Consider the following 26,241-nt stretch of genomic DNA (forward strand, 5'->3'; position numbering starts at 1 on the left):
GTCACTCGTTGGGCCTGATTTATTAAAGCTCTCCAAGGCTGGAGAGGATACACGTTCATCAGTAAAGCTGGGTGATCCAGCAAACCTGGATGGATTGCTTCATGTTATTTGCTAGCAAATGTTTTAAATCCCGGACCAGATCCATCCCAAGTTTGCTGGATTACCCAGCTTCACTGATGAAAGTGTATCGTCTCCAGCCTTGGAGAGCTTTAATAAATCAGGCCTTTGTATCAGGATAGTGAGTGCCGGATGCAGTACTTTGGAGGCAAAGCTCTGAGACCTCATGGGCTGCATGACGCTAGTCATTATTTCACCCAACAGAAAGAGGGGATCTTGAGATCTAAAAGAGATACTGTGATCGATAGTTTCGAAATGAGGGTAAGTATTGCAGTCTAAGCATCTTAATTAATTTTTTTTTAAAGGGGGCATTAGAAAAGAAAAAAAATAATTTAGCTGGGCTTAAAAACTCTTTGTATCCTTATTGGACGGTAAAAAACCAGTGTTGTATAACAAAGTTTCATGTTAACATAGAACTAAGAAGTAGCTTGAGAACATCTCGCTGGAGGTACTGAGCAGTTATAAATTCTGCTGAATGATAAATCAACTTTGAAAAATTGTACCATCCTTTTTATATTAAAGTATAAAGCTTACAGCGGTGGCATATTCACATGCAGGATCTTGCATTTACCTTTGGCACTATCTCTGTAAGTACAAAAAAAAAAAAAAAAATACATGTGTTGGGGATGCAGGTGAATTTTAGAGAGGGTGTGGATGATGAACTTAAAAGAACAGCAGAAGCAAAGAGAGACTATATTACAGACAGGAAGTGGTGATGATTGTCACTTCACAGAAGCCTATCTCTCTTATACAGAGCGTGTTCTTTCCCCTCCGTGCCTGGTGGTGAGATCTGCTGTAAAAACCTAAGCCTCACATACACACAAAGCACTGTTTCTCCATCATAATTCAGAGGAGTTCTACAAAACACAGCAACCATGAAAATCATCTTGTGCTGACGCATTTTATTTCCTCTATCTCTCTGGCTTAACTTTGGTAAGTGACAAATATCTTGGACCCTACAAACTATTAGGGCTTTGGATGGCATCAGCTGGTAAGTTACTTAATAATCTCTGTACAGCTGAATTTATTTGAACAAAGATCTATAGAATGTCAGAATATACCTTACTAAGGAAATAAAAAACATCAATATATTACATTAGTTAAATTCGCAACTCTCAGGCTACACACTTGTGTGTAACTTCTCCATTTTACCATTTAACGGGATGTGATTTTATTCTTTTAACAAACAATACTTATCTGTTTTCATTATTTAATCAAAGAATGTAATTTCCAATTCTGTGCTGACTTTTTTTTACAACAAATACAAATAAGTTAAAACTAACTAAGTTGATTTCAGATTGGTTACCAATTGTTTTACAGAATATTGTATTTCAAAAGCTTAAAATTTATCTGAACCTTTTTATTATTATTTTTGGTGTATTAGCATATTGCTAAAATCCTTGTTAGGTTTTTTTTTTGCAATCTGTGTCCCATTGCAAATCTTTTATTTCACATCCTGTCTTGTAGATACAACAGGTAAAGGTAGTTTCAGATAGTTGTCACTGGAGCAAGTTTTCCCACCTTTGTTCCATTTTGGATTTTCCTTCACTTTCAGTTCTAGTGACAAGGGTTACCAGGACAATCAGAAAGGATTTGTTTCTGCAGCAGGGAAACAGATAAAACCAGACAGAGGTTGTAAACCCTAACCACTCATTCAAAATGAAAAAAAAAAGGCTTTAGATACACCTAAAGGACACCTGTGCTGATAACGAGGAGATTGCCATTTCTAACTACTTCTGAAAATGCTAGTTACCTAACTGGTAAAGTGGTTCTCACTTTAATATCTTTAATCACCTACCTGGAACATGCTTACAGATAAGGATTTCTATTGTATGGTATCAATAATCTACAATTAGTCAGAAAGTGCATAGCAGTAGAGCTGCCAAAGATAGCCTCTGTATTTTGTCTTTTTTTGAAAGGAAAATGCATCTGTGTACAAAATGCACATATAGCTAGTATATAAAGTACATTTTGTATAATATACATGTTATGTAAACTTTAGGAGGTATTTGAAGGTAGTTCTGGATTGTAAGCTCTTCGGGGCAGGGTCCTCTCCTCCTGTGTCACTGTCTGTATCTGTCTGTCATTTGCAACCCCTATTTAATGTACAGCGCTGCGTAATATGTTGGCCCTATATAAATCCTGTTTAATAATAATAATAGTATTAATAATAATTTTAGCATAAGTAGCTCCTAAAATGTGACCCGATGGAAGTTTATTGAGGTCAGGTAGTTCAGTCTATAAGTCAGGGGTACTAGATAAAATAACAAGAAATGATGATAAACATTTATGGTTACCTGATCTTTACAACAAAATGATGTTGATGTGCAATATAACCTTTTCAAAATACCTAAAAATCAGATTTATTGAGCTGCTACTCTCAGAGAAATTGTTGTTTTGCAAATTGCACACCATACAATTTAAGTTGACAAAGAACCTTACACAAACCTGGTAGATTTGCAGAGTATCTTGGACCTGGTAATATCATGATTCCATCATTAGGAAACATTGAACAAAAAATATTCATCTGGGGTAACGACTGGGAATTGATTATCCTAAATATTTTAATGTCTAGGATTTTTGTTTCCTTACCCTTGGATAAAGTGATAGAGGATGGATTGTTTGTCCAGTTTTTAGTGGTCATTGTATTTCTATTGGGGTCACTTACCACTCTATTTGCACTGAACATTATTGTCAGTGGGAAAGAAAATAAGGGAAAATTCAAAATGTTAGAGTGTGAACAATAGCTAAGGGGAAATCTTCCATTTGAGAGACCAGTTCCAAGATCAACTTTCTAAGGGGTGAGATTTTCTTTCACCATTTATTGTGTTCCTGTAAACAGCATTTCCTAAATAGCACATAGACATAAAAAATAAATTGTAGGGAGTTTTAACTCTTCCTTAATTATCCAAAACTAAAAAATAAAACAAAAAAATGGGCTTTGGATTTAATTGCTGTTGACTGATAAAGCAAAAGGTAAAGATTTTGGTAAATGCAGCCTGTGTTATATTTGAAGGTAATAGAACTACACAAACTACCAGCAAAACCTCATTCCAACTAAAAAGCACAGTGCAGGGTGTAAAATGGTGGCATTGGAGCCTAGCAATCATGAAAAAGCAAATAGAAGCAAAGAAAAAAAGTTACACCAACTACATTTTACTATATAATATACATATATGTTTTATCAGTTATAAACCTAGGATGGACCTTACACTCCTTAGAGTCTTTCCCAGCTGAGTGCACCCCATAGATGTCACTACATAGATCTAATGTTGGTTTGACAGCTATGATCCCAATTTATTAAGCAGAGCTGCTGTAATAGGGATTAGGTGTTGGTATTTGACTATAATTTGTATATTAATAACAAAACTGTTTAGTCTGTTTAGGTTGCAAATTTTAGGGATAGAAGAGAATTTGTAATTCTTAAAAATGTACTATGTTTGCATGCACCATTATTATGATACTGTCTGATCAAGGACATATACCATATGTTGGAAACACATTTCCTTTGTAAGGCTATGTACACACGCCAGATGTGTCAGGTCTCAGCTGACGAGAATCCGACATGTACAGTGGCCTGTCCACCAGGATGGATCCATGAATGACAGAAGAAGAACAACTGCAACTGCAATCCCTCCCCTCTCCAAAGAACACAATGGTTCTGTATGTACAGTGCTCGTTCATTCATCTTTCATCTAGCCTGTGTACAAAGCCTTAGGCTGACAGCACTGGACAAAAAAAAGCTCTGACTCTGACTCCTTCAGAATGCTGAGTTCAAGTTAAAATGTGCATTTTGGCTTGAAAATTGGTCCCAAAAAATTGCCCACCATTATATATTTTTTTGATGCAAAGGATATGCAGAAAAAAAATGTTTTTGCCACATGATGTGCAAAACTGTTTATCAAACTAGTTTATTCAGTAAATAATTACATTTTAGTGCATAAAATACAAAAATAAGTTACAGTTCGTTGGTGAAATTTAAATGACAAGACTGTATTCAATAAATAGCGTCAAAATATGTCAGGCCTTGTGCCTTGAAATAGTGTTGCACCCTGGAAAAAGAAAATTATCCACAGGCGGCATTTTAAAGCCTTCATGGCTTTTGACTTAATTAAAATTCATTTTAACAGCTAGGATATTAGAATGGCAGCAGGCAGCTATATATTCCTCCAACACACGTTATCTTTAGAAACCTAATTGATTTTTCTACAAATAATATTATACAATAATTGGGGGCAGACCAGTAATGTCAGTCAGTTGACCCACAACAGGTGCTCAATATACACCAGCATTTATGTAGGGGTGCATAGTTCAACAATGCTAAACCAACCAATGGTAAATGTTAATGCATGGGATAATAGAAGGTTGGGTTTGTAGGTAAAAGGGGTTCCCATTCTTACTGAAGCAAGACCAAACTTGCTATTTTTGTGTTTCATTAGAGCATTACAGTGTATCCTGTTTCTTTTTCTCAAATGATCTGTCGAATTTGCCTTAAGAGCCAACCTTATATTTGTTTGCATGCACTAATTGGAAGAATACCCCCTGCATAACTTCTCTGCAGTGGTCTTCAAATTGGTATAAGCACTGGTACCTCGGTCAGTATGAACCACAGATACTTATTGGTAGTTTACAATAGTTTGTGAATGTAACGAGGAAGGTGTAAGAAGAGGAAACCCTAAAAAACTCATCATCACTGCTACAGGAAACAGTGAAGGCGTTCATGTCAGCTGTACGTTTGCAACTTGCTCAACAATGACTTCTTCCTGTGAACAATGTCATACTTGAGCCTAGTGTAACACTGCTGTACATGTCATTGTAAAGTAGACCTATGTTCAGACTGTTAAGTAGTCCTCCATTGTAATGGTTGAAATCCCTTTTTGTCCAAGCAAAATCCATCTCTCTAAGAAATGATTTGCATGTCTCTGTCATTAAATGTAAAATGCGCTCTCCCTTTTTGTCAAATATATGTTTATTAGTTTAAAGAAAACACAGGTACAAAAAGAAAACACACAACAAAACAGTTCACTAATGGACATGACACCGTGAACAAAGTGCTACATTTCAGGGAAACAGTCTACCCGCAGAAGCTGATGAGAAAACCTCGTAGCAATATCTAAAACAGGAGTTTGAGTACAGTGCAGGACGTGTAAAAAATATGAGTCACAGAAAAAGGGATGTTACAACTTGAGTATACAAAGCAGAAATAGTACTCACAGACCCTCCTCCCCAGCCAAAGGGGGAATCAAAATACAATACTCAAACCCGAATGTACCTTATCAAAGGAAATTAAACACAAACAAGACAAAAAACAAAAGTAGGAAAAACGGTGATGAGAGGGAATGGAGAAAGCAGGGGAGGAAGAAGGATAAAGCAAAGTATTGATGGTAGTTCAAATCTAGGTTGTGTTCCTGAGAGACTGAGGCGATTCTTTATGGCAGCCCAGCCCAGTTCAAATTTATCATCATCTTCCGCAACCAATTGTTCCAAGTGCCTAATTTTCTCCATTTCAGCCAGCCTTTCTTTAATGGTAGGAACCACTGTTTGTTTCCAATGTCTGGGTATAATTACTCTGGCAGCTGTAAGAAAATGGCGGAGCAGTTCTTTTTTAATGGACTTAATCAAACCTGGGACCATAGATAAAAGGACCACTTGAGGATTATTAGGGATGTGAGAGCCTGTACAGTCGTTAAACAACTAGATGATTGTGTTCCAAAAGCCAAGTATAGCTGGGCATTCCCACCATACATGTAACATGGAGGCAGAACAGCGCCAACAGGTGTCTGAGTTAACAGGCGATATGCAGTGGAGCTCCACCAGACACAGGTACCATCTGGACAAGATCCTTTAATTGGTCTCTTGAGCTTTGCAAGTAAGAGTTAATTTGTGATAGAATAAAGGATTTTTCCCAGTCCTCAGCTGGTATATCTACTCCTAGCTCCATTTCCCAATACCTCGTATAAACTGGGGTGTTGGATACCATACCCTTGGCCAGAAGACTGTATAATTGAGAAATTACATGCCTAGGGTGATCAGGAGACCTCAGCAATTCTTTGAACCCTGTAAAATTCCTAGTCAACCCAGTGGTATCAGGAATAGAAAATACAAAGGAAACAATTTGCTTGTACTCAAACCAAGGAGCCATCTTACTACCTGCTGGGAGACATAGAGACGAAAAGGAGAGAGATGAGAGAGATGTTCTTCTATAGGAACCCAATTTTTCAATTCCCTAATATTAAACCAGTCGATCATGCGAACAAGTACAGAGGCTTTATAGTACAACATCAGGTCAGGGACTCTCATCCCACCCCTGGATTTAGCTGCAGCCAGGGCGCGGTAGGCAATGCGTGGGCGCCTCACCTTCATTATAAAGGCCTGAAATAACCTGTGCAGTTTACATAAGTAACAGGAAGGTAGGAGCACTCTCTCTTTTAAACTTGTGATGGATGTGTTCACATTAGAATACTGTCTGCCATAATAAGTCAAAATTGTGCTTCATAGAACTCAACGCAAAAAAAGGCAAATTAAAAGGCACTAAAACACAACATTACGGTAAAATAAATTCCATTGCAAATGAGAAGGAATACATCAAGCCTATGAATTTGTTTAGTTTTATTTTGTGATTATGACCCAGTCTTGATATTTACATACTCCTTCTGTACAAAAATTTTTAACAATATAATTAAATATCAATATAATTTTTCTAATTTGACTTTTCTATAATATGTAATAATAATCATTTGTATAAGCATTTTAATAAAGTGAATTTAATACTGTCTTCTTGATTTACATAGAGTAGGTATAGGTTAAGACATATACGCCTTTAAGGTTTTGCTTTCTTTTTGTGTGTCATAGCAGGGAATTTTTTTGGATTTTTGTCCCATAGATATAGCAAGTAGTTCCAAGATACCCCACCTTGTCTTTAAAAGGTATCTTCAAATAGGAATTCTCCATTGAAAGATTTTGACTCACCTCCTTTCCCTGCAATTACTCAAAGTTTTTGGATTTCCTAATATTTGTGTACCAGAGAGTGACATTTTCACCGAGACCAATAGTACAGGGAAAGCTCCCTAGAATAGGGTAGCAATAATGCCTTTAAGGGGGGTTGTCTATGCCTTCCTCACTCTCTCCAAAACTAATGACAAAATGTATTCCATATAAATAAAACAGAAGTATAAAAATCCCCAATTAGTGAATCACCCTTTGTAATCAAGAAACTAGAAGAGGAACAGTTTAAAAATCATCATTTCGTAGGGAAGTACTAGTAGATGGTTTTGTCACAACAATTATGTGAATGGTGGTAGCCATGCATTGTACTCTCATATTGCCTCAAGTAGAATACTGTAATCAATACCAGGAACTTCCATTCTGTACTTCCACTCCTACCATTAGTGAAGGCATTGTGGTTGTATTGTACTTCCATCATACATATAACCATTGACGTCCTAAGAACATTTCCAGAAGGGTTGGCAAGACTTTTAGTAGACCACAAAGTCAGGGAAAATTTAGAAAAAGCTGCGACTCTAAATAGTACATTTGCTTATAATAAATATTTCAATAATTAAAACTATCAGTATCTGAATATAAAACACAATATTACTTGTCAGTAATATATACCAATAGTATGTCAAAGTGCCTTGACAAGGGAGCATTATACCAGGGTAATACACGAACAACAGCGCTAGTCAGAATGAGCTAATTTGTGAGGTTTTATATATATGCATACTTTTATAGTGACATGTTACGATTAAGAAAATAAATCCTTAATTATATTAAAATAACTGTTTAGTTTTCTAATTTTTTCTGATTAGCATTTCAGTTTCTTTACATAAATAGTTCAGGGTGAAATGTAATCAGCTGCATAATTCACCTGAAATTTGTGAAGCTTAGTGTGCAATATGAAGCATGGGTGGCATGGTGGCATGGTGGCTCAGAGGTTAGCACTCTGGCCATCGCAGTGTTGGTTCCCAGGTTCAAATCTCAGCCAGGGCACTATCTGTATGGGTTTCCTCTGGATTCTTTCTACATTTCAAAATATGGTTAATTAACTTTCCCCCCAAAGAGACCATAGACTGTTTTAAAGACATATGTCCATGGTAGGCACATTAGATTGTGAGCCCTTTGAGGGACAGTTAGTGACATGACAATGGACTTTGTACAGTACTGTGTAATAATGATGGTGCTATATAAATAATTTGTAATATTATGAAATTCAACCCTGCAATAAATAAGGCAACCAGTAGATTTTGAGATTTTACAAATTTTAGAGTTTGCACATGAGGCTCCCAATCTGAGCAATGCCTATGAGGATCAGGCATTTTATTGCTTGTAAAGAAAAGTAGTAATGAACCATCATGGGCTCTTTTTATTAGACCCTCTGAAGCCTAGTAAATGGTGAGCAGGGAAACACATTTGCTTAATATTACATCTATCCGCTAGGTGTCCTGTAAGTCCCTGGGGTGGACAGACTGGCTGTATGACATATACAATAAAAACACAGCATGCAGTATATGACACACAAATTCCAAGCAAGAATGTAGCATATGGATTTTCATAGATACCCTTTGTAGTCTGTTTTAACCAGATTTGACGTTCTATTTATGAATCTTCAAACAAAGCATGATTTTTTGGTACATTGACTCTCGAATTTACTTCAAATATTGATATTTCTACCTTTCTATATAGCTTCCATATTGCATTAAAAAAAAAAACTGAAAAACCTGAATGGCATATTTGATGCTTGTGTATGCTATGCTTTGTTTCTGTAGATTAATGCTAGGTAGGGTTCCAGTACTGCTACTGTATTTAAAAGGATGGGAGCCACTTGAGATCTGTTTACCATTCATCAGTCTGGCATTCTCAGTAAATTCCCTTTGACTTGTGTAGAGGAACAATGTGAGGTATGGTAGAAATAAACAAGAAGTAAACACTGCCAGCTGTGGGTCAATGGGTTGTTTCATATTTGGTGGAGTGCCCATGAAACAAATATTTCTGAACAGGTGTATAGCAATTGGTATTCCTCCTAGTTGGGAGAATTCAGAAAGATCCATTTAAGGTCCTGTTGCTCCTTAAGCCACATGATGTAATAAACAACAGAGAAGGCTCCTAACTTTCATAATCACAGCTACAAAATAAACTCTTGCAAAGGCCTTGTGGTTGGGTTCTCCAACCACTACCCATGTCAAACAGAAGGTCAACCGGATATTTCATTAATCGAAAACCAGTGGTTATTCTCCGTGATCACTCCTTACCTTCTTGGGGATTTTGATACCACTTTACTAACTTTGTAATGTCCCACTGTTTAGGTAGAATTGCACTTCTGCTTTGATCAAGTTAAATGGGACCCAGTCTTCCCTACCCACCCTGATTATCCTCTTTTCCCCATCAAATATTGCTCACGCACCCCCTTCCATCTCTTTACTTTTTACTTTGCTAACCACTCTCTTTATATTAGGAGTTTCTAGGAGTTTCATGCTCTCTTCAGGCCCTTGGGATCTTATGAACAATGTGGCAGAATACTTGGAATGGAAATATAGTGACCCTTCTCAATGATCTGCTAATGCTAGCAGACTATTTCCGGTACCCAATGCATCACTTTCGCTTCTCATTTCAGCCCTCATTTACTGTATGACTTTATTTTGTCATGTAAAAATGGGAGATTCTTTTTTGTCTTTGCTTGCTTTTGACTTGTATTCTCCTTGTGTTTCTTGGTAAATTGAATAGATATATTTAAAAGAGTTATACAATCACACTGTATACAATCACTTGTAAAGAAATATCTTTTTTCCTTTTTTTTCATTGGCTTAGTAAATTAGATGAAGCATGTTAACATTAACCATTCAATCATGTGCAAGGGAAAATCCTGTTGTTTAAATTCCCTTGCTTGTGATGAGGTTTCCTTTGCAAAATGAATTATCCCTTGCATAGTGATACTTCACCTTGATAAGTGAACAGCTTAAATTCCCTTAATAAATAACCACCAAGGTGTTTCAATGCATGTTTCCATTTTATACATCAATATTTACCATAGTAATGTACTCCTTACAGCAAACATTGGTATTGAGGAAGGGTGCTTGAAACAGCAACCACGGATGGCGCCATGTATAATTTGTGTGAAAAGAACACAAAGTCATCAACATTTCAAAACTGAACTAGAATCCTGTATGTTGGAATGCTGGTGTTTTGTGTTCTGTTTCCTTCATACATCATTACATATATTCATATATATATATATATATATAAATATATATATACTCATAAAGAATGCTTAAATGTTATACAGAATGGTTAAAGTTAAAAAAAAAAAAACAAACAAACATAAAAGCCAGACCACCTATTTTTATATAATATATATTGAAATACCCTTCAGGGGACCCCTACTGCTGTATATAAAGGTCATAATATAGTAGTAAAGTGGTTAGTAGGAGGAATAACTCATACATTCCAGGTCAGTGGGAGGATTGTCACCCTTACATATAGCCAAAATGATCATTCTTGTCATTTAAATTGACCTGAGAGGCAGAAATTGCTCATTTTCAAGGAAGCCCTAACATTATCTGAAGGAACCCTAGCATTCAATGCAACCTTGGTTGAGAAACACTGGTCTAGACTGTAAGGCTGTACACGTTAGATTTTTGTCGTTGTAAACAAACTTTTACCATTGTTTCCAACAATAACAAAAGACCGAAAGATGAATGAACAACCACAGTTCTGCTCTATAGAGGGTGGGGGGGTTCAAGCAAGCAGCACCCTGCTGTGCTCTCTCCCCTTCACTTCCATTGTGGTCGTTCACCTTCTGTTGTTTGTGGATTTGCAAGGTCGGATCTATGAACCACGACTGCTGTACACATGTCAGATTCTGAGGCTCGACTCGGATGAGAATCATCTGACATGTGTACGTAGCCTAAGTGTCTTGAGACAAGTGAATGATGACAGCTAGTAAAAGTTCCCAAATCTGTATTTTATTAGTTTGTGCTCTTGTTACATATCATTGGAGAAAGTAATTTACCACTCTGAATCATTCTATGCTATATTGCCTTGCACATGACTCTCAGTCCTACACTGTGAACATACTCACAGGAGGGGAGAACTCTGACATGAGTATGGAACCTCTTTGCTGTTTACTCAACAGTATGGGTCATTAGTTTAACTGTTCTAGATTAAAGCAAAGTCACTGATCTGCTTGTTAATTTTCAACTGTGATAATTAAATTAGAAGAGAACAAATATATGTAAATTTTATAGTTGTATATAAAAGCCTCGTTTATGTGTATCATTTTATATGCACTTGTAGATAGTCTTATATCCTTATTATATATACAGGCTCTGCTTCCTGGTTGTGCTTTGCTTTTCCACAATTGACTTTCTACAATAATGTGAAATACCAAAAATTCTTTTAGTGCTTTGGCCCATGTCATGTTTGTCTAGGCTTTAGGAAAGTAGTTATTGAGAAAATAAAACATTTTTGTACTTAAAATAACATTAGTAACATGTCATTCTAACATGTGTTGCTTTGAGGGTAACTGTGAATATTTTGCTCACATTAATAGTAAAATCATCCACCTAAATGATGCATTAATTGCTAAGCCATTATTAACCTATTGAACCTTTTTTAGGCTTCCTGAAATGTTCTCTGGGCTTTGGACACTGGAAGGCCGCAACTGGAGAAGGTCACAACCTGCCACAAAGCCTGTGATCCTTAAGGTTACCAGCAGCCATACATTCAAGGTTCCTGATGGGAGCACAGTTGGTCTGACTGAAGGAGATGTTCTGGTATTGCTGAATAAACTGAATAAAGATTGGTGGCAGGCCAGGAAAATTGGAGATAGTGAAAGCACAAAGCCATTCCAAGTACCCACCTATTATGTCAATGAGCTGATAGGTCGGAGAAGCGTGAGATACAATAACAAAGAAAAAGGAAGCATAGGTAATATTCCCTTTTCCTACATCCCAACACAAAAGCATTGGAGAAAAATACCGAATAACAAGTACCCATCAGTGGCGAGTGTTTAAGGGGCATTGTTTGATTTTCCTGATAATACCTGGTCTAGTCATTATACAATTTAGCAAGCATTTACAAAACAAATTTAGAATTTCACTGTTTAAAGAGAAATTGGAGTTTCAATGTAAACACAATTTGTTTTAGATCAGCCTTTCTCAGCCTTTTTACCCTTGAAGGACCTAATAAGGACTTAATATAATTTTTAGTTCCAACGAAACCCTTGGAGTTTTGGGGAAGCTCTCCTTAAAACAATGATTTTGAGGTTGTTGTTGGAACAGTCTTTTGCATTGCTATATACAGCTTATAATTGGAATACTGTATACATGCTATAATTGGACAACCATTCCTTTCACTTTTCGCAATGTACACTGACTTTATCTCTATTCATAACTCCCTCTCCATAGCTGTTTTTTTTATATATGATTACTTATTATAATTTGGTATGTAATATTTTGGTATATATTGTTATATTATGTATTTATTACATTTACTACATCTGGTGTAGATTTAGTCTATAAATGTTTTCTTCATACATTTTTTTTTACCAGTATCATTTATTGTCTCATGCTCCCCCGAGGAAGCCTAATGAAACATGTTGGGATTCAAGGCCAGACTTTATGTGCTTTATGTACCTTACCACATCCCTGTGAACTATAGACTTTTAATATATTTCAGGAGGTGATTGTTTAGTATACTGTCCTAAAACCCCACAATAAGCAGTTGGGCATGGACTACACCAAATACATTTGTTAATATTGAATTTATTGTAATCACATAATTTGTTAATGTCACTATATTGCAATATATTTATGCTTAGCCTTAACCCACTTTTTCCTTAGCTCTTCTTTTTTCTCTATATATTTTGTTATAGCCAAGGGGTTGGCATACCTTTTGAAAATCTTGAGTTAAGAGACATATCCACTCCTGGCATAAACTAATACTTTAATACTACTAATACTAAATTAATACTACATTTGTAGCCAACACAAAGAATATTCATCCTCACAGTGTTTGCTAGAATACCACTCTCATAAACTACAAAGTGGATCATTGCTGTTATGCAGCTGGCTCTATCAAGTCGTGTTGGCCCCAGAACAGTTGGAGGAGCCCCTAGCAACTCCTGAATGAACCCTGGGGTTTCTCAGAACTCTGGTTGACAAAGGCTGCTACAGCTAACAGCTTAGCAATGTAGAAGCACAGAACATAGAAACAAAAATGGTGGTTTGGGCTAGGATGGATAGTGCCCAGATAATCATGGGATATTATTAACTACATTATTAATGATTCCTGATATATATGTAAAATAAACAATTCTGTTCTATTTATAAGTATTTTTCTTTCTAGGAACAAAACTGTTTCACAGATCCCAGGATAACCTGTTGGTTTCCTGTTTTGCACCGTCTCTAATGGAGGAACATTACTATGTTAAGGAGAATTGTGAACACTTTCCACAAAAGGATGCAGAGAAGCAAGTTCTATCCAATACCTTGACAAGGGCTCATAAGAAGTCTGCCAGCTTCTCTCTCAGTTCTTCGTGGCATGGGCAGTTCCCCAAAATTGAGAAGCAGTCATCACAATTCCACAAATGTGTTTCTGAAAAGGTGAGCCATTATTACAATGTATTTATACTTTATGTTTAGATTGTGTCATTTACATGAGGTCTAGACATGGTAAAAACTTTTTTTTGAGTTTTGTATATGTTAAGAAATTGGAACAACTGTTGTTAAGTTTTCATTGCTCTATGTTTTCCCAGGATGGGAAGGACAACATTCTAAGAAATATCAAATGTGGCACAAGTAATTTGTAATGGGGTGTAATTATTCTAACAAGGAACATAAATGTAGAAGAAGAGATTTGTAGGGGACTGTAATAGCAGTGATTGCTAGAAGTCTCATGTAGCATTACAAGTCTATGACTGTCTCTCATACTTGTATGTCTTCAGTCTTCAAAAAGGTCCATAGCATGTCTGCAGTCTCTATCTTCTACAGAATGTTTACAGTCTTTAATCATCTCCTGTAGTATTTTAAAGCTCTCCAAGGCTGGAGAGTATACACTTTCGTCAGTGAAGCTGGGTGATCCAGCAAAAACCTGAAATTTATTTCCTAAAAGTAATTTCCTATTTGATAGCAAATGTTTTTAATTCTGGACTAAATCCATTCCAGGTTTGCTGGATCACCCAGCTTAATTGAAAATGTATCCTATCCAGCCTTGGAGAGTTTTGATAAATCAGGCCCAATGAAAGAACTGTAAGCTGGCCACAGAATTAAACCCACTACCTTAAAAAGGGCCAGATGCAAGCCTAAACTCTGGTTATGAAAACTTTTCCCTAAATTATACACCATACATTGGTATCTTCAGGATCCAGTGACAATAATAAAGCAAAATGTCAGCCAAATTAGATATTGTAAAGGGACACCACATCACCACAGCTAAGTCAATTCACAGGTCACTTTCACAATAATATACCGAATTAGGTTAAAATGACTGCTTTCTTTATTGGGCCAGTCCTCATAAAATGTTATCAATCCATATGTTTACGGTCACTTCCTTTTCTGAACACTTTTATTTGTTCTCATGAAAGCTGACAAACAGGTTCATCCACATTGATTGCTATTTACACTCAACAAAGTCCATTTTTCAGTATTTGTTTTACCAGTTTCTAGCATGAGGAAACTTTAAAATTCTGTACCTTTCAGTACTGCAGCCTAGATTTCTTTCAGATGTGTAGTCAATGTACAATTCTTCTTTATAGACTTTAGGTGAATATTACTCTGGGCATGATACCTTGTAATCTACAACCTTTAGAATTGAATCTGATACAGATATCTGAACCAATGATTGGTGAAAGTCAATTTGCAAGATCATTTAGGCTCTGCTAGCTCATTGCTTGCCGGTATACACTTATATTCTCTGAGTATGTTGGGTCTTGTAATTCTATTGAGGTGATGATTGTTTTGGGCACACAATACTGTAGTCTTGTGGATTTGTTTGTATTGTTCATATTTTCTTTGTTATAATAATTACTAAAAATAGAAGAAGTACACATGTTTTTGAGATAAAAATAAAATATTTCATATCAGTATTTCCATTCTTTCATGCTAAAAGTGGGTGAAACATTGGTCTCCTTTTTGTATATTCAGCTATTTTAGCTATCAACTGTGCCAAAAGACGTTTTGCATTTACAATACTGTAATGAGTCATCAGAGTTTATTAGAAGGTTCAGTACCAGTTTTGAATTAGAAAATACAGTTGCAAAGCTAGTTATGTTGAATAAAAGTCAGATATATCACAACAATTATAAAACATATAAATGTATAAAAATCCTAATGTTGCCCCAAAGCTATTAAAGTTTCCTATAAATTACTATTTTGTGGCATAACCATTAATGTCTTACCTTAAAGAAGTCAAGTGTTTTCAAATCTTGTATTGATAAGTTGTAACAAGTTTGGAGCAGCCCCAAAAAATGAGAGTTCTATAATTAGGGTGTGTTTAAGCATTCACAATTATGCTGTTATGTTAAAAGAGAAATAATGGTACGAAAAATAGGACTCATGAGGACCCCCGAGTTTGCACCTTCGAAATTTCCTCTCACTTCCTACTGGGGTACTTCTCTAAAATTTTGGATTTGACCAGTACAGAGTGGTGAATCACCCCAATGGAAACGCAAACAGCATTTTTTTTATAATTTACTTAAAAAATAAGATCTAATTCTTCCATAATCTGTGCCTATTTAAAGGAAAATATTTTGCCTAAAAATACACTTTCACTAAAGCTTTCACTAAAGTGCAAATTTTTCTTGAACTTCCACATTTGTGATGGTTAGACAATATTTTACATACTAATTTAAACTGCTCCATAATGATTGTGTTTTAGGTATTCTCTCTTTCAATCTCTCTCTCTCTAATTCTGCCTTGGTGTGTAGATTAGACTTCCTTTTGCTACTTTTAAAAATAAACCCAACAGCTCAGCATTAAACTTAAAAGGGTTGACAGTATAGCTAAAATGGCAACAGCTTAAATTAAAACTTAAAATCCCAGCTACACTGTATAGGCAAAAGTTATGCCATCACTATGTAAGCATGATGAACACGATTCACCCAACTTTTATCCAGATTTTACAAATATTTATAACAGGAAGCAAAATGAGATCTGTCAAAAGTTAGGAAATTACCCCTAGTTTCATCAGAACAGATGTCTCCATTGGAGAATTTTCCCTTAACTTTTGTTACTGTGACACTTCTCCAAAACCTCCAGTCATTTTTAGTATTGGAGAAAATAGTGACTTCAGTGAAAAAAGTCTGATAGGTTGCTATATGTTGCTTTCATTTTTACATTTTCATTGTTTTTTTTTGTGACCATATTAAAGAAAAACCTTGGTTAAAGTGGAACTAAACTAAAAATTAAAAAAAATCACACTCACCGGCTATTTGTCTTCATCCTGGCACCATCTTCTTCGGCCAACTTCGGCTTTCTTCTTTCGCCTTCTGGATACAACACCTGATCTCACAGTGCACATCCGGCAAACTTACTATGGATCTGGTCCAGGATTCAAAACATTTTTTGCAAATAGAAAATTATTTTGAAGAAATCTATTTCAGGTTTGCTGGATCACCCAGCTTTACTCATGAAAGTGTATCCTCTCCAGCCTAGGAGAGCTTTAATAAATCAGGGCCAATATATCATTTCATAACCCTAAATATTTCAGCGAAGCCTTCTGCAATTTGTAGTATGGAGTGATAAAGCGGCGGTGTTGCTATAACTAAGACTTATAATAAATATTCATTTTCAATGTTTATTTCACTTGCTTTCTGTTACCAAAATAATCTATAGTGAAATCATTTATTAATAATACAGATGGTGATGGCTACCAAGGAATTAAGACCTGGCACTTTCCTCAATTCATTCTCACATTTTTGATATTACTATTTAAATCTTCATAACATAAAAACATATCACAGGCCACTCCATCCATGTTAATGTCCAATTTTTACAACCCCTTCCCTTCTTTATAGATCTAGGGGTTCATCTGTTAAACTAGAGCTTGGTTTTCATTTTAAATCAAATGCTGATCATGGGCAGATTGTGTAAATTAGATAATTCTACCTCTGGTGTTGTCATTTCCTGGTGTTGTTCTGCCAAAGATGTGAAAAAACATGCAATCTGCCCCCTTCTCTGATATTTTGCAATTTTTGTTGCTTTTCTATTAGTGCAGCTATGAATATTTAACAGCCTAAAAAAGAACTAAACTGGAACTAAACCTGCAATATTCACCTTTCCTCATTCCATCACAGGGCGCCGCCATTGTTGGATTTTGTTAATCATGCATCTTGCATGTGCAGCTCAATGAAATGTGACAGCGGTTATTGCAGAAGGGTCATTGCCTGTCCTTTTCTGCAATAGGAACCTACCTGATCGCCATTTATTCAAAGTCGGACTTTAAATTCACTTTAACATCCACATTCTTAAGTTTCTTTTTTTTTTTCTTTTGAAATTTATTTTTATTGAGATATTCCAAAGTTTACATAACAATAAAATGGCATGTTACACAATGCACAAAAACCAATATGAAAACATGTCCTGAGAATACACAAGACAAATGCACAAACATATATATTTGCAGAAGGAAAAGAAGAAAAAAGGAAAGAAAAGGAATAGAGAGGAGGATGTGGTGGTGGGGGGAGGGGTGTCCCGACTTAATAACTCACAAGAAGAGTCACCGGCCAATCTTCTATACTCTTCATATGTACTAAACTGAACCCAGTAATACCAGGTCTGCATAAAGTTTCTTTTACCAAACATTTTAAAACTGTTTATTTTATTTTTCTTTCTGATTACTGTAGTTTAAACACATTTCAGTTGCTTAATGGGACAGTGGAGGAAAAAAACAGAGATAAAAGCAGGGGAGGAGGTGACTGTTGTTTTAAAGCCCTTCCTTTGCAAAATTAAGCATACTGTAGTTCCTCTTTTCAGAAAGAACAGAGCAAGCTGACAGTAGGCTAGTTGTGGATAGATGACTTAAATGCAAGCACTGGAAATTACATAGAGAGAGAGAGCACATTGGGGTATATATCTGATTATTCTCTGTACACTAATATAAAACCTACCTACTCCATTGGCCTGCTGACTGACATTTCCGGGACAGAGAAAAGGAAATATATTGTACAATCCAGTACAGCAGAGACCTGTGTGTACCTGCTAGCAATGTCTGACCTTGGTGCCTGAACTGGTGAGTATTCTCTTTGGGGGAGAATTTTATTTAACAATGTGTTAATTGAATGTATGAATTTCATTTTAACTTGGTACCAACTAATAGCAGAGGTGAATAGCGGTTGTGGTATAAAAGGTGTATTTGATTTGTAAGAAATACTGGTACAGATGCTATAGTTAGAAATCATTATAGGTAGACTGCTAAAGGTAGCGCATGAGACAGGGGTAAAAAATTACATATGGACACATTCATAGAACTAAAGCATACACAGCCAGTAGATTGCAGTTGTATGCAAAGTTTTGACAGGGACTATACTGTAGGATGAAATTATATCCAAGCCTTGGATTGGAAAAGGACCCAGACAGAGGAATAGAAATTTTCACAAATTGTAGAATATAATTACAAACAATAGATTGGAAACACTTACTGGTAATGGACTGGACTAGTTAGACTAGGTAAGGGGTATGAGCACTGGAAGAAACTACATAACCAATGGGATGAATATAGGAACAGGAATAGGATTGTTAAAATGCACTGCAACAGTATAGAACAAATTAAATAGAAGTGTTAACAGGCAATATATGAAATTGTGATTGAAAATGGACTTAAACTACTTGTACATACAGGCAGCATTTTGGAATTGTACACAGGGAATGGTATGGAACTATGTACAGTATGGAACAGATTTATACAGTACACACAACGAATATAACAAGTAATGGAACTCTAGAATCAGTAATAAATTGGACTAGTATTCTGTTATATTCTAGAATTGTGTACACATCAGGTAATATAAACTGTATGCGGCTCATTGTGTCTGCACACAGTAAAATGAAATTGCCCTGTGAATAAAGATTTAGGCAGTAGATTGCACCTAAAATACAAAAAAGGATAAAGAATATGTACAAAGGTGAAGAGGCATGCATAGCAATAATTAATGGCATATACTGAATTTTAAATAAATATACGATAGCAAAAGGCCACCAAGACAGCTAGTGAATGTCTGGACTAGCACCATGTTTGAATTTTTATAGTACACATGCAGATATCAGAATGATATGTAAGAAGTTGAAATACGATAATACAAATAAAATGTGGTTTATAGATGAAGTAGTAGACTGTTAAGATAATATTGCAAAAATTGTTGAAACAGACAGTGATGAAACTTCCTTAATGGTTGAACATCAAGCACGTCACAGTGTTGTAAGTAACGGTGGCATTTATGTGATATCAAATCAAAAGCATTACATTTAGGAAGTTACACTGGAAGATCTGCCATCTGCCAAACATCTGTTGTTTCCTGGTTACAGTGCTAATTGTATGTATCACTCTGTATGAAGCTGGTAAATGTCACACTTTTGCACATTTTCCAGACACAATAATTTGGTACAGACATTAGATCGCAAAAGACATATCATTCCATTTTACCATAGCCATTCAATGATGCTGTAAGGTTTAAAGTATTACCAAGCAGGAAACACTGCCAACATAATCCAATTTTAACATGCCCTTATTTATACATTGGGAAGGATACAAAGTGCAATTCTGGTGACATCTGTAACACTTTGGATTTATTGTCACTTTCTGGCCAAGTTGCAATGATCACCAGAACAAATGAAGAGTGTAAATTTTCCCAGGAGGGACACAGATAGCAGTAATAACCTAAAACCATAGAAGTTTTAACATTTACTAACTCTATCCTAAAATAGAAACAAGCATTGGATTTGCATACACTTAAAGACAATTTGGACACAGTCATGGGAGCATTTCTTTAAAAACAAACAGCATGTTGTTCAAGTTGGATAAGGTTGGCTTCTTAAAGCTAAACCCATAGTTCAGTCTTGCATAAATCTACAAGATTTTATCATGTACTTAAACTTCTTACTCTGATTGCACTGCACACAGTGTGCTTCTTGCACTGTACATTAGAAACTGAAGCAATTCAGATACAATTTGCCTTATTTACGGGAGGATAGCCACTATCATTTGGTTCTTTGCACAAAACCAAACTGTCCGTGTCCATCCAATTTCATTTACTGGATTTCATTAAGGCTCAACATCAGGCTAATAAAGTCTGTCTAAGAGTGCCTACTCCTCCATATTGACATCCACCCATCAAGATATTTTGATATTTGCATAACTTCTTCCTTGAGCCAGCCCAATGCTTACAGCCCAATGCTGAAGGACTGAGGGCTCATGAAAGGTGTACTGAGACTGAGGGTGCTTCCACTCCACTATTCCCACCAGCCATGATTTTCTGCACGGTTATGCACCATTTTCTGTAAATAACTAAAAATGCAAATTTATATTTCAACAAAATGCACATATGTACATTTAAACAGCTTGTGTATGTGAACATTACACACTAATGCTTTTAGATTAGATCTAGAATATGCATTCAATATTAATGGCAATGGACTTTTTTAGTCTAAATGATATTCCCATTTTTCTGTAGTGTACCCATTAATTGCCAGGAAAATGCTCCCTCTGGGGAGAATATACATGTAGCTTTTCCCATTGGCAGCCACATAGAGAGTGGGGGTGAGCAGGAGAGTAACTCTCGTTGCCACCAGCTGTCAAATGTGCTGACCCTGGTTCTTTAAGAACCACCATTGCGGTGGTAGTGACTGAATGGCTGGCACGGTGCCAGGGCTGGATTACTTGATACAGAAGCAGATCTGAATCTGCCCTAACAGGTTTGGGGAGAATGGCAATTTATCTGAAAGTTACTACAGATTACTGCATTTTGCACATTCTAAAACATGAAAATAGACTTAAACTCAACAGAACTCAAACATTTACTATGATATAGATCAGTGGTCGCCAACTTTTTCGTACCTATGGATCACTAAGTGCATGGACTCCAGACCTCAAATGCGCGGGGAGCTGTGTGTCACTCAAAGGGGAAGAAACTTCCCCCGAGGTGATGTCAGCATACTAGAACCCACCCACTCTCCCATCGCAGGTCTGAACCTGAAATGGGAGAATGGGTGGGTTGTGTCCAGAGACAATCTGTACAGGAGACGTGGTCTGTGGCTCTGATCGGTGCATCCCCCCCAGCAGGGTTCTTCTCCTGCAGGGGGGGGCACTGCCCAGAGCCGCAAACAACTAACGTTTTCGGTCCACCGGTTAGCAACCGCTGGTATAGATAATGCTTATAAATGTTGATTGTGGCCAATCAGTACCCTGAGAAATGTGAACTTTTTCTTAAATTCTGGTAATGAAATAAAAGTGCACTTTTTGATATGTAAGGGTCTCTAGGCACTTTTGGGTCTGTTACATTAAACGCAACATAATATATATATATATATATATATATATATATATATATATATATAAAACAATATTTACAACTCTTTAAAAACAAATTTCATGTGTGTGTAGAATTTCCTACTTTTGTGAACTTTACTTAGCATCTTTCAGTTGTCCGTAAATGTTCTGAACTTTAATTAGTGAATAGATCATAAATAAATCAAATCAAATAAATCATCCATTGCTTCATGTTTTAAATACCTATATATATTAAGTCCATCAACATACAGTAAATGAAACCTGGTATAATTACAACAAGCATAATAATTGATATGTCAGTAATTTTTCCTTAAGTGTGTGGAAATCCTCACTCTTGTGCCAGCAAACTTTTAGTTGTCTATTAATTCTCTGAACTTTGATTAGTGAATAGTTGCAATAAATATCCATTGCTTCTTGTTTTAAATAACAATATGTAATAAGTTCAGCAAACAATATGTAATTGGTTTATTTTTTTTCCAGTAGGAATTACAATGCTTTATAAACATTTTGAAACATTGTAAAATTATTATTTTCATAGCAACTTGGAATAAAAAGAAACAATTCAAGGCTAAATTACAGTTCGATTCTTTTTAGTTTTGGAAAGAGGTGTTACAGTGACAGGAAGTGTTGGGAATTATTAACGTAACATTAGTAGTTAAACCTTATAAAGTAAATGTGAACATGAGTGTTTGGTGGGATCTCTTGGCAGACCATTGACAGAAAGGTACAAGCATTAGTTTGTTGTTCTCGGTTTAGGTCATATCTGACCCCTCTTCACATTTAAAAAAAAACTGTGACTAAAGGCCTCTATATGACAGTCAAAACAGAAGCTAAATCCAGATAATATGTTATGCCTGAAAATAATAAAGTAAAAAAAGCTTAATTTACTGTAACTGAGACAATTCTCCTTGATTTGTGTCCTACATGCACTCTTCCAAGTCACTGAAGCTCACAGTGGCAGGGTGTCAGTCAATCCAGAAAGCAGTGGTTGGGACTGGGTTTGGCCAGGTGCTGATTGCCAAGCTACAGGCATATTATACCAATAGCCATGCCCACTGCAACATTTTTCCATCCCAAAGCAGTGCAGCAGACACAGTGTACATGTACGTTGCCGGTGGAGAGGGAAATTCCAAATCCATTTGTATTGCATTCAATACAAAATAACTGTATTGAATGCAATACATTGGATTTATATGTGTAAACGCAGTACATTGTTTTCAAGAACATTTATTTTATGATATATTATAGTATAAGTATATTTGTTTTTAATAAAAAAAAAATATATATATATATATTTATTATTTTATAAAATATATATATTTATTATTTTTACATGATTTTGTGTTTCAAACTAAATATACTGTAAAATAAATTTTAATGAAAAACAATGTACCGGTTTTAGACATCCAAACCAGACAGAAATATATCACTAGGGAGGTTAATGATAAATATAGAAGTTTAGTCATGAAAAGCACATTTTTTAATAAATCGGGCAATAATAGTTTTACTTTATTAACCATTCTTACATATATCAAAAATCCGGATGTTTTTGTTTATAAGGGCTGGGTTGAGCTTTTAAAGGCAGCTAACTGTAGTCAGTCCATTTATTATTATTGCTGAAATCGGGTATTGCAGAATTTCATGTCGTGTGATCATCACAATTATTCAGCACAGAATGAGGACTGGCAAAGACTAAAAATAAAAAAAAATAAAAATAAAAATATCCAAACTAAAACAAAAAAGAATTGGGGCTTTGAATAAAATTTTAACAATGCCAAAATTTCATCACTGGAGCCCTTAGGCAGAATTTTTTTGGGAATTTTGACTCATGTTGATGGGTAATTTTTCAAACTCATATTTGCATACCTAACCTCCCTTATAATTGTATTATATTGCAGTTTCCTGTTCCTTAGATGCTGTGCCTGTATTCCTTTCTTGTTCAGGATTTTTTGCTTTATTTTTACTTGGTAATTCTGCAAATAACAAAACTCTTGTGTCTGTGTAGCTATGCTTATTTCTTTATTCTGAGTATAGTGCAAATCATAGATTTCACACTGGCCGGACTACTCATATGCCTGCCTCTGTTCATCTGATTGAATAGGTAGTTTACATAAAAAGATAACATTGTTTTTTTGTGTTTTTTCTGTATTGGTTTATTATGTTCTTTGATTGAGAGAATAAAACTAAAGCAGCTGCCACATCTAAGGACTAGTATGCTGCTTTATTTACATTTTAGTTTATAGACTTACTTATTATTTTAAGAATAAACACTCTTTGATAAGGCAACTATATTGTTTTGGCTAAAAAAAAATAGGTATCAGTTGTACAAAAATCTTGTCCTTATCAAGAACTGTGGTTTTGCCCTAATGTATGTGGTCTTATCCTCTATGAGTCCTACGCATTCTCATTCACAGACCAGTGTCAGGCAACCTGTTTGCTACTGATGCAGTAGTGCAGAAATAAGATTTTTTATCACATTTGACTTAATCTGAGTTTTGTTTAATTCAGCCAGAATCCAGAGCATACCTTACAGAACTGATGGAAATACAACTACTAAGGCATACTGTGCTATATAATTTCCTAACTCTCTGCTTTTAGTATTCCTAATTTCACTTATACTTCTGCATTCAGACAGATTTTTATTGGTAGTTGAGACGTTTTTGGCATGAGGGTTTCCAAATGCAGGAGATAGCAAAGAGCCTTCTGTTGATATGTTTTGTATATAAAAAAAAGGGGACTAGAAAAAAGGATTCTCATATTGTTGTATCTCAGCCCATTAAACTGCATTGTATATACAGTATGTAAAAGTTACTACATGGTAGGACGATTGTGCTAATGATTTACTTGTATATTATTATGGTTTTTAATGATTCTAAAAAATACCATACAATCAGATTAAAAGAACATAGTTAACTTTAAAATCCTATTTCATCTAATAAAAAAATGTGTGTTTTCATCTAAAATTTCACATAGGCCTTATCTCAGACTTCTGTTAAACTCTATATTAGATTGTCCAGCATGGTCTACTACATTTAGAACAAAACACTGAGTTCTTTCCTCAACTTTTCTGATTACAATCAATGAACACTGTGAAAGGTTATGTGGATTAAGAGAGGAACGTAATAAAGCTGCCTACACACTTGCAAAAATTATCATTGGAAACAAACGACTAACGACCAATCGTCCGATAATCGGTAACAAAAAAAGTGCAAAAAGACTAACCAACGTTGCCGACGAATGAGGATTCTTGCTGGAAATGAACGACCGCCCTGGCGGATCTGATTGACAAACGATCATTCGCTATCTATTGTGTGTACAGTCGTTCAGTGATCGTGGATGGTTCTGCAGTACACTTTCTCCTTTACAAGTCACTCCCTGCATCGTTCAAATGATTGTATCTAGCGTGTTTACATTATTGGTGGATTATATTTTAACAATCGTATTGTTACAGCATGTACAGAATTGTGCACAATAGGATCATTCAAAATAATCATGCATAATCGCTAGTCGTTCGTTTTCTAACGATAAGGTAGAGAAAGAAAATAAAGGTTTATGTAGCTACTAGAGGAAGTCACGTTGAGGGTCTACTACTATGAGTTCTGCTGTCCACAAGATTGCTTATATAATTATACACAAACTAGGTGCATTTTAATAAATTTCCTGATTTTATTAAATATGTGCATTTTTGTATAAACTTGGAATTTAGCATTTAATAATGATCTCATTTGTTTGTATGTGCTGTTCTGGTCATTATACTGATCATAGCCAACTATTTGGGTACTATGTGAATACAAAAAAAAAGATAGAGTTCATTATAAGATTTGTACCTGAGATTTAAAAAAAACCAATTCGTTAAAGTCCTAAAAAACAATAAGAAAACAATAACACATATGTAAATGAGGAAGAAAAAAAAGTGTCACAACGAAGACAAGTCACGGGAGAAAAATAAAATGTCTTGCATAACACAAGAAAACAGGGCTATTTAAAGTGTATATATAGTCAAAATTGTTTTAAAAAATGTTTTGACCATTTGACTGTTGTCATCAGGATTAAATGTAAAAAAAATCCAAATTTCAAGATGTCATTTGACCAGAAGTAGAGGGAAATTTTACAATGGAGACATCGGTTCTGTTGACAACTAGGAGGGGAATTTTCTTATTTCATTGAAAATGAAAAAGCAAAAAAAGTTTATATATAAATATACTATAGCATAGCTAAATATGTAAAGGGTGTCCCTTGCATGAAAAAGAAAACTTTAAAACCTAAAAGTAGTTTATAGCACTGTCCGCATGTATGCATTATGAATTATCATTGCAGGTTATTTAAAATAAATGCAGCTTAAAGGATGAAAAAAATAGGTCTTGCTACACATCATAGCAGAGCGTCATGGCGGTATATTAGGGATGCAATACACCAATGTACATATGGTACTTTACTGCATACTAGGAGTTTCAGGAAATACTTATCTACAATTGGCATTTAAATAGACTTTACTTTTGAGGTTAGATACACACCAAAAAATCCTATATCATTTGACCAACATGAATTTATAATATATTGCAATTTACCAGCCCCTATATGTGGTGGTTGCATTTTCTGTGCATCAACACATTTCCGGTCCTAGGTTGA

The 26,241-nt window shown here is 35.4% G+C and overlaps 1 protein-coding gene across 6 annotated transcripts in view; it reads left to right on the forward strand.

Moving 5' to 3' along the window:
• Window positions 1-843: 843 nt before the first annotated feature.
• The window catches only part of ARHGAP9 (Rho GTPase activating protein 9), a 69,516-nt gene continuing 44,118 nt past the window's right edge, over window positions 844-26,241 (forward strand). The window contains exons 1-3 of one of the 6 annotated variants that reach the window (XM_072407449.1): window positions 844-1,050; window positions 11,729-12,039; window positions 13,459-13,715. In XM_072407449.1, coding sequence (XP_072263550.1) covers window positions 11,739-12,039; window positions 13,459-13,715 — 558 coding nt within the window. In that variant the 5' untranslated portion in view covers window positions 844-1,050; window positions 11,729-11,738. Of the gene's footprint in view, window positions 1,109-11,728; window positions 12,040-13,458; window positions 13,716-18,082; window positions 18,340-26,241 lie in introns of those variants that run through there. The other 5 variants (XM_072407444.1, XM_072407436.1, XM_072407459.1 and 2 more) reach the window with 5 other exon arrangements.

Source organism: Pyxicephalus adspersus, chromosome 1, assembly GCF_032062135.1.
Source record: "Pyxicephalus adspersus chromosome 1, UCB_Pads_2.0, whole genome shotgun sequence".
NCBI classification, from domain to species: domain Eukaryota; kingdom Metazoa; phylum Chordata; class Amphibia; order Anura; family Pyxicephalidae; genus Pyxicephalus; species Pyxicephalus adspersus.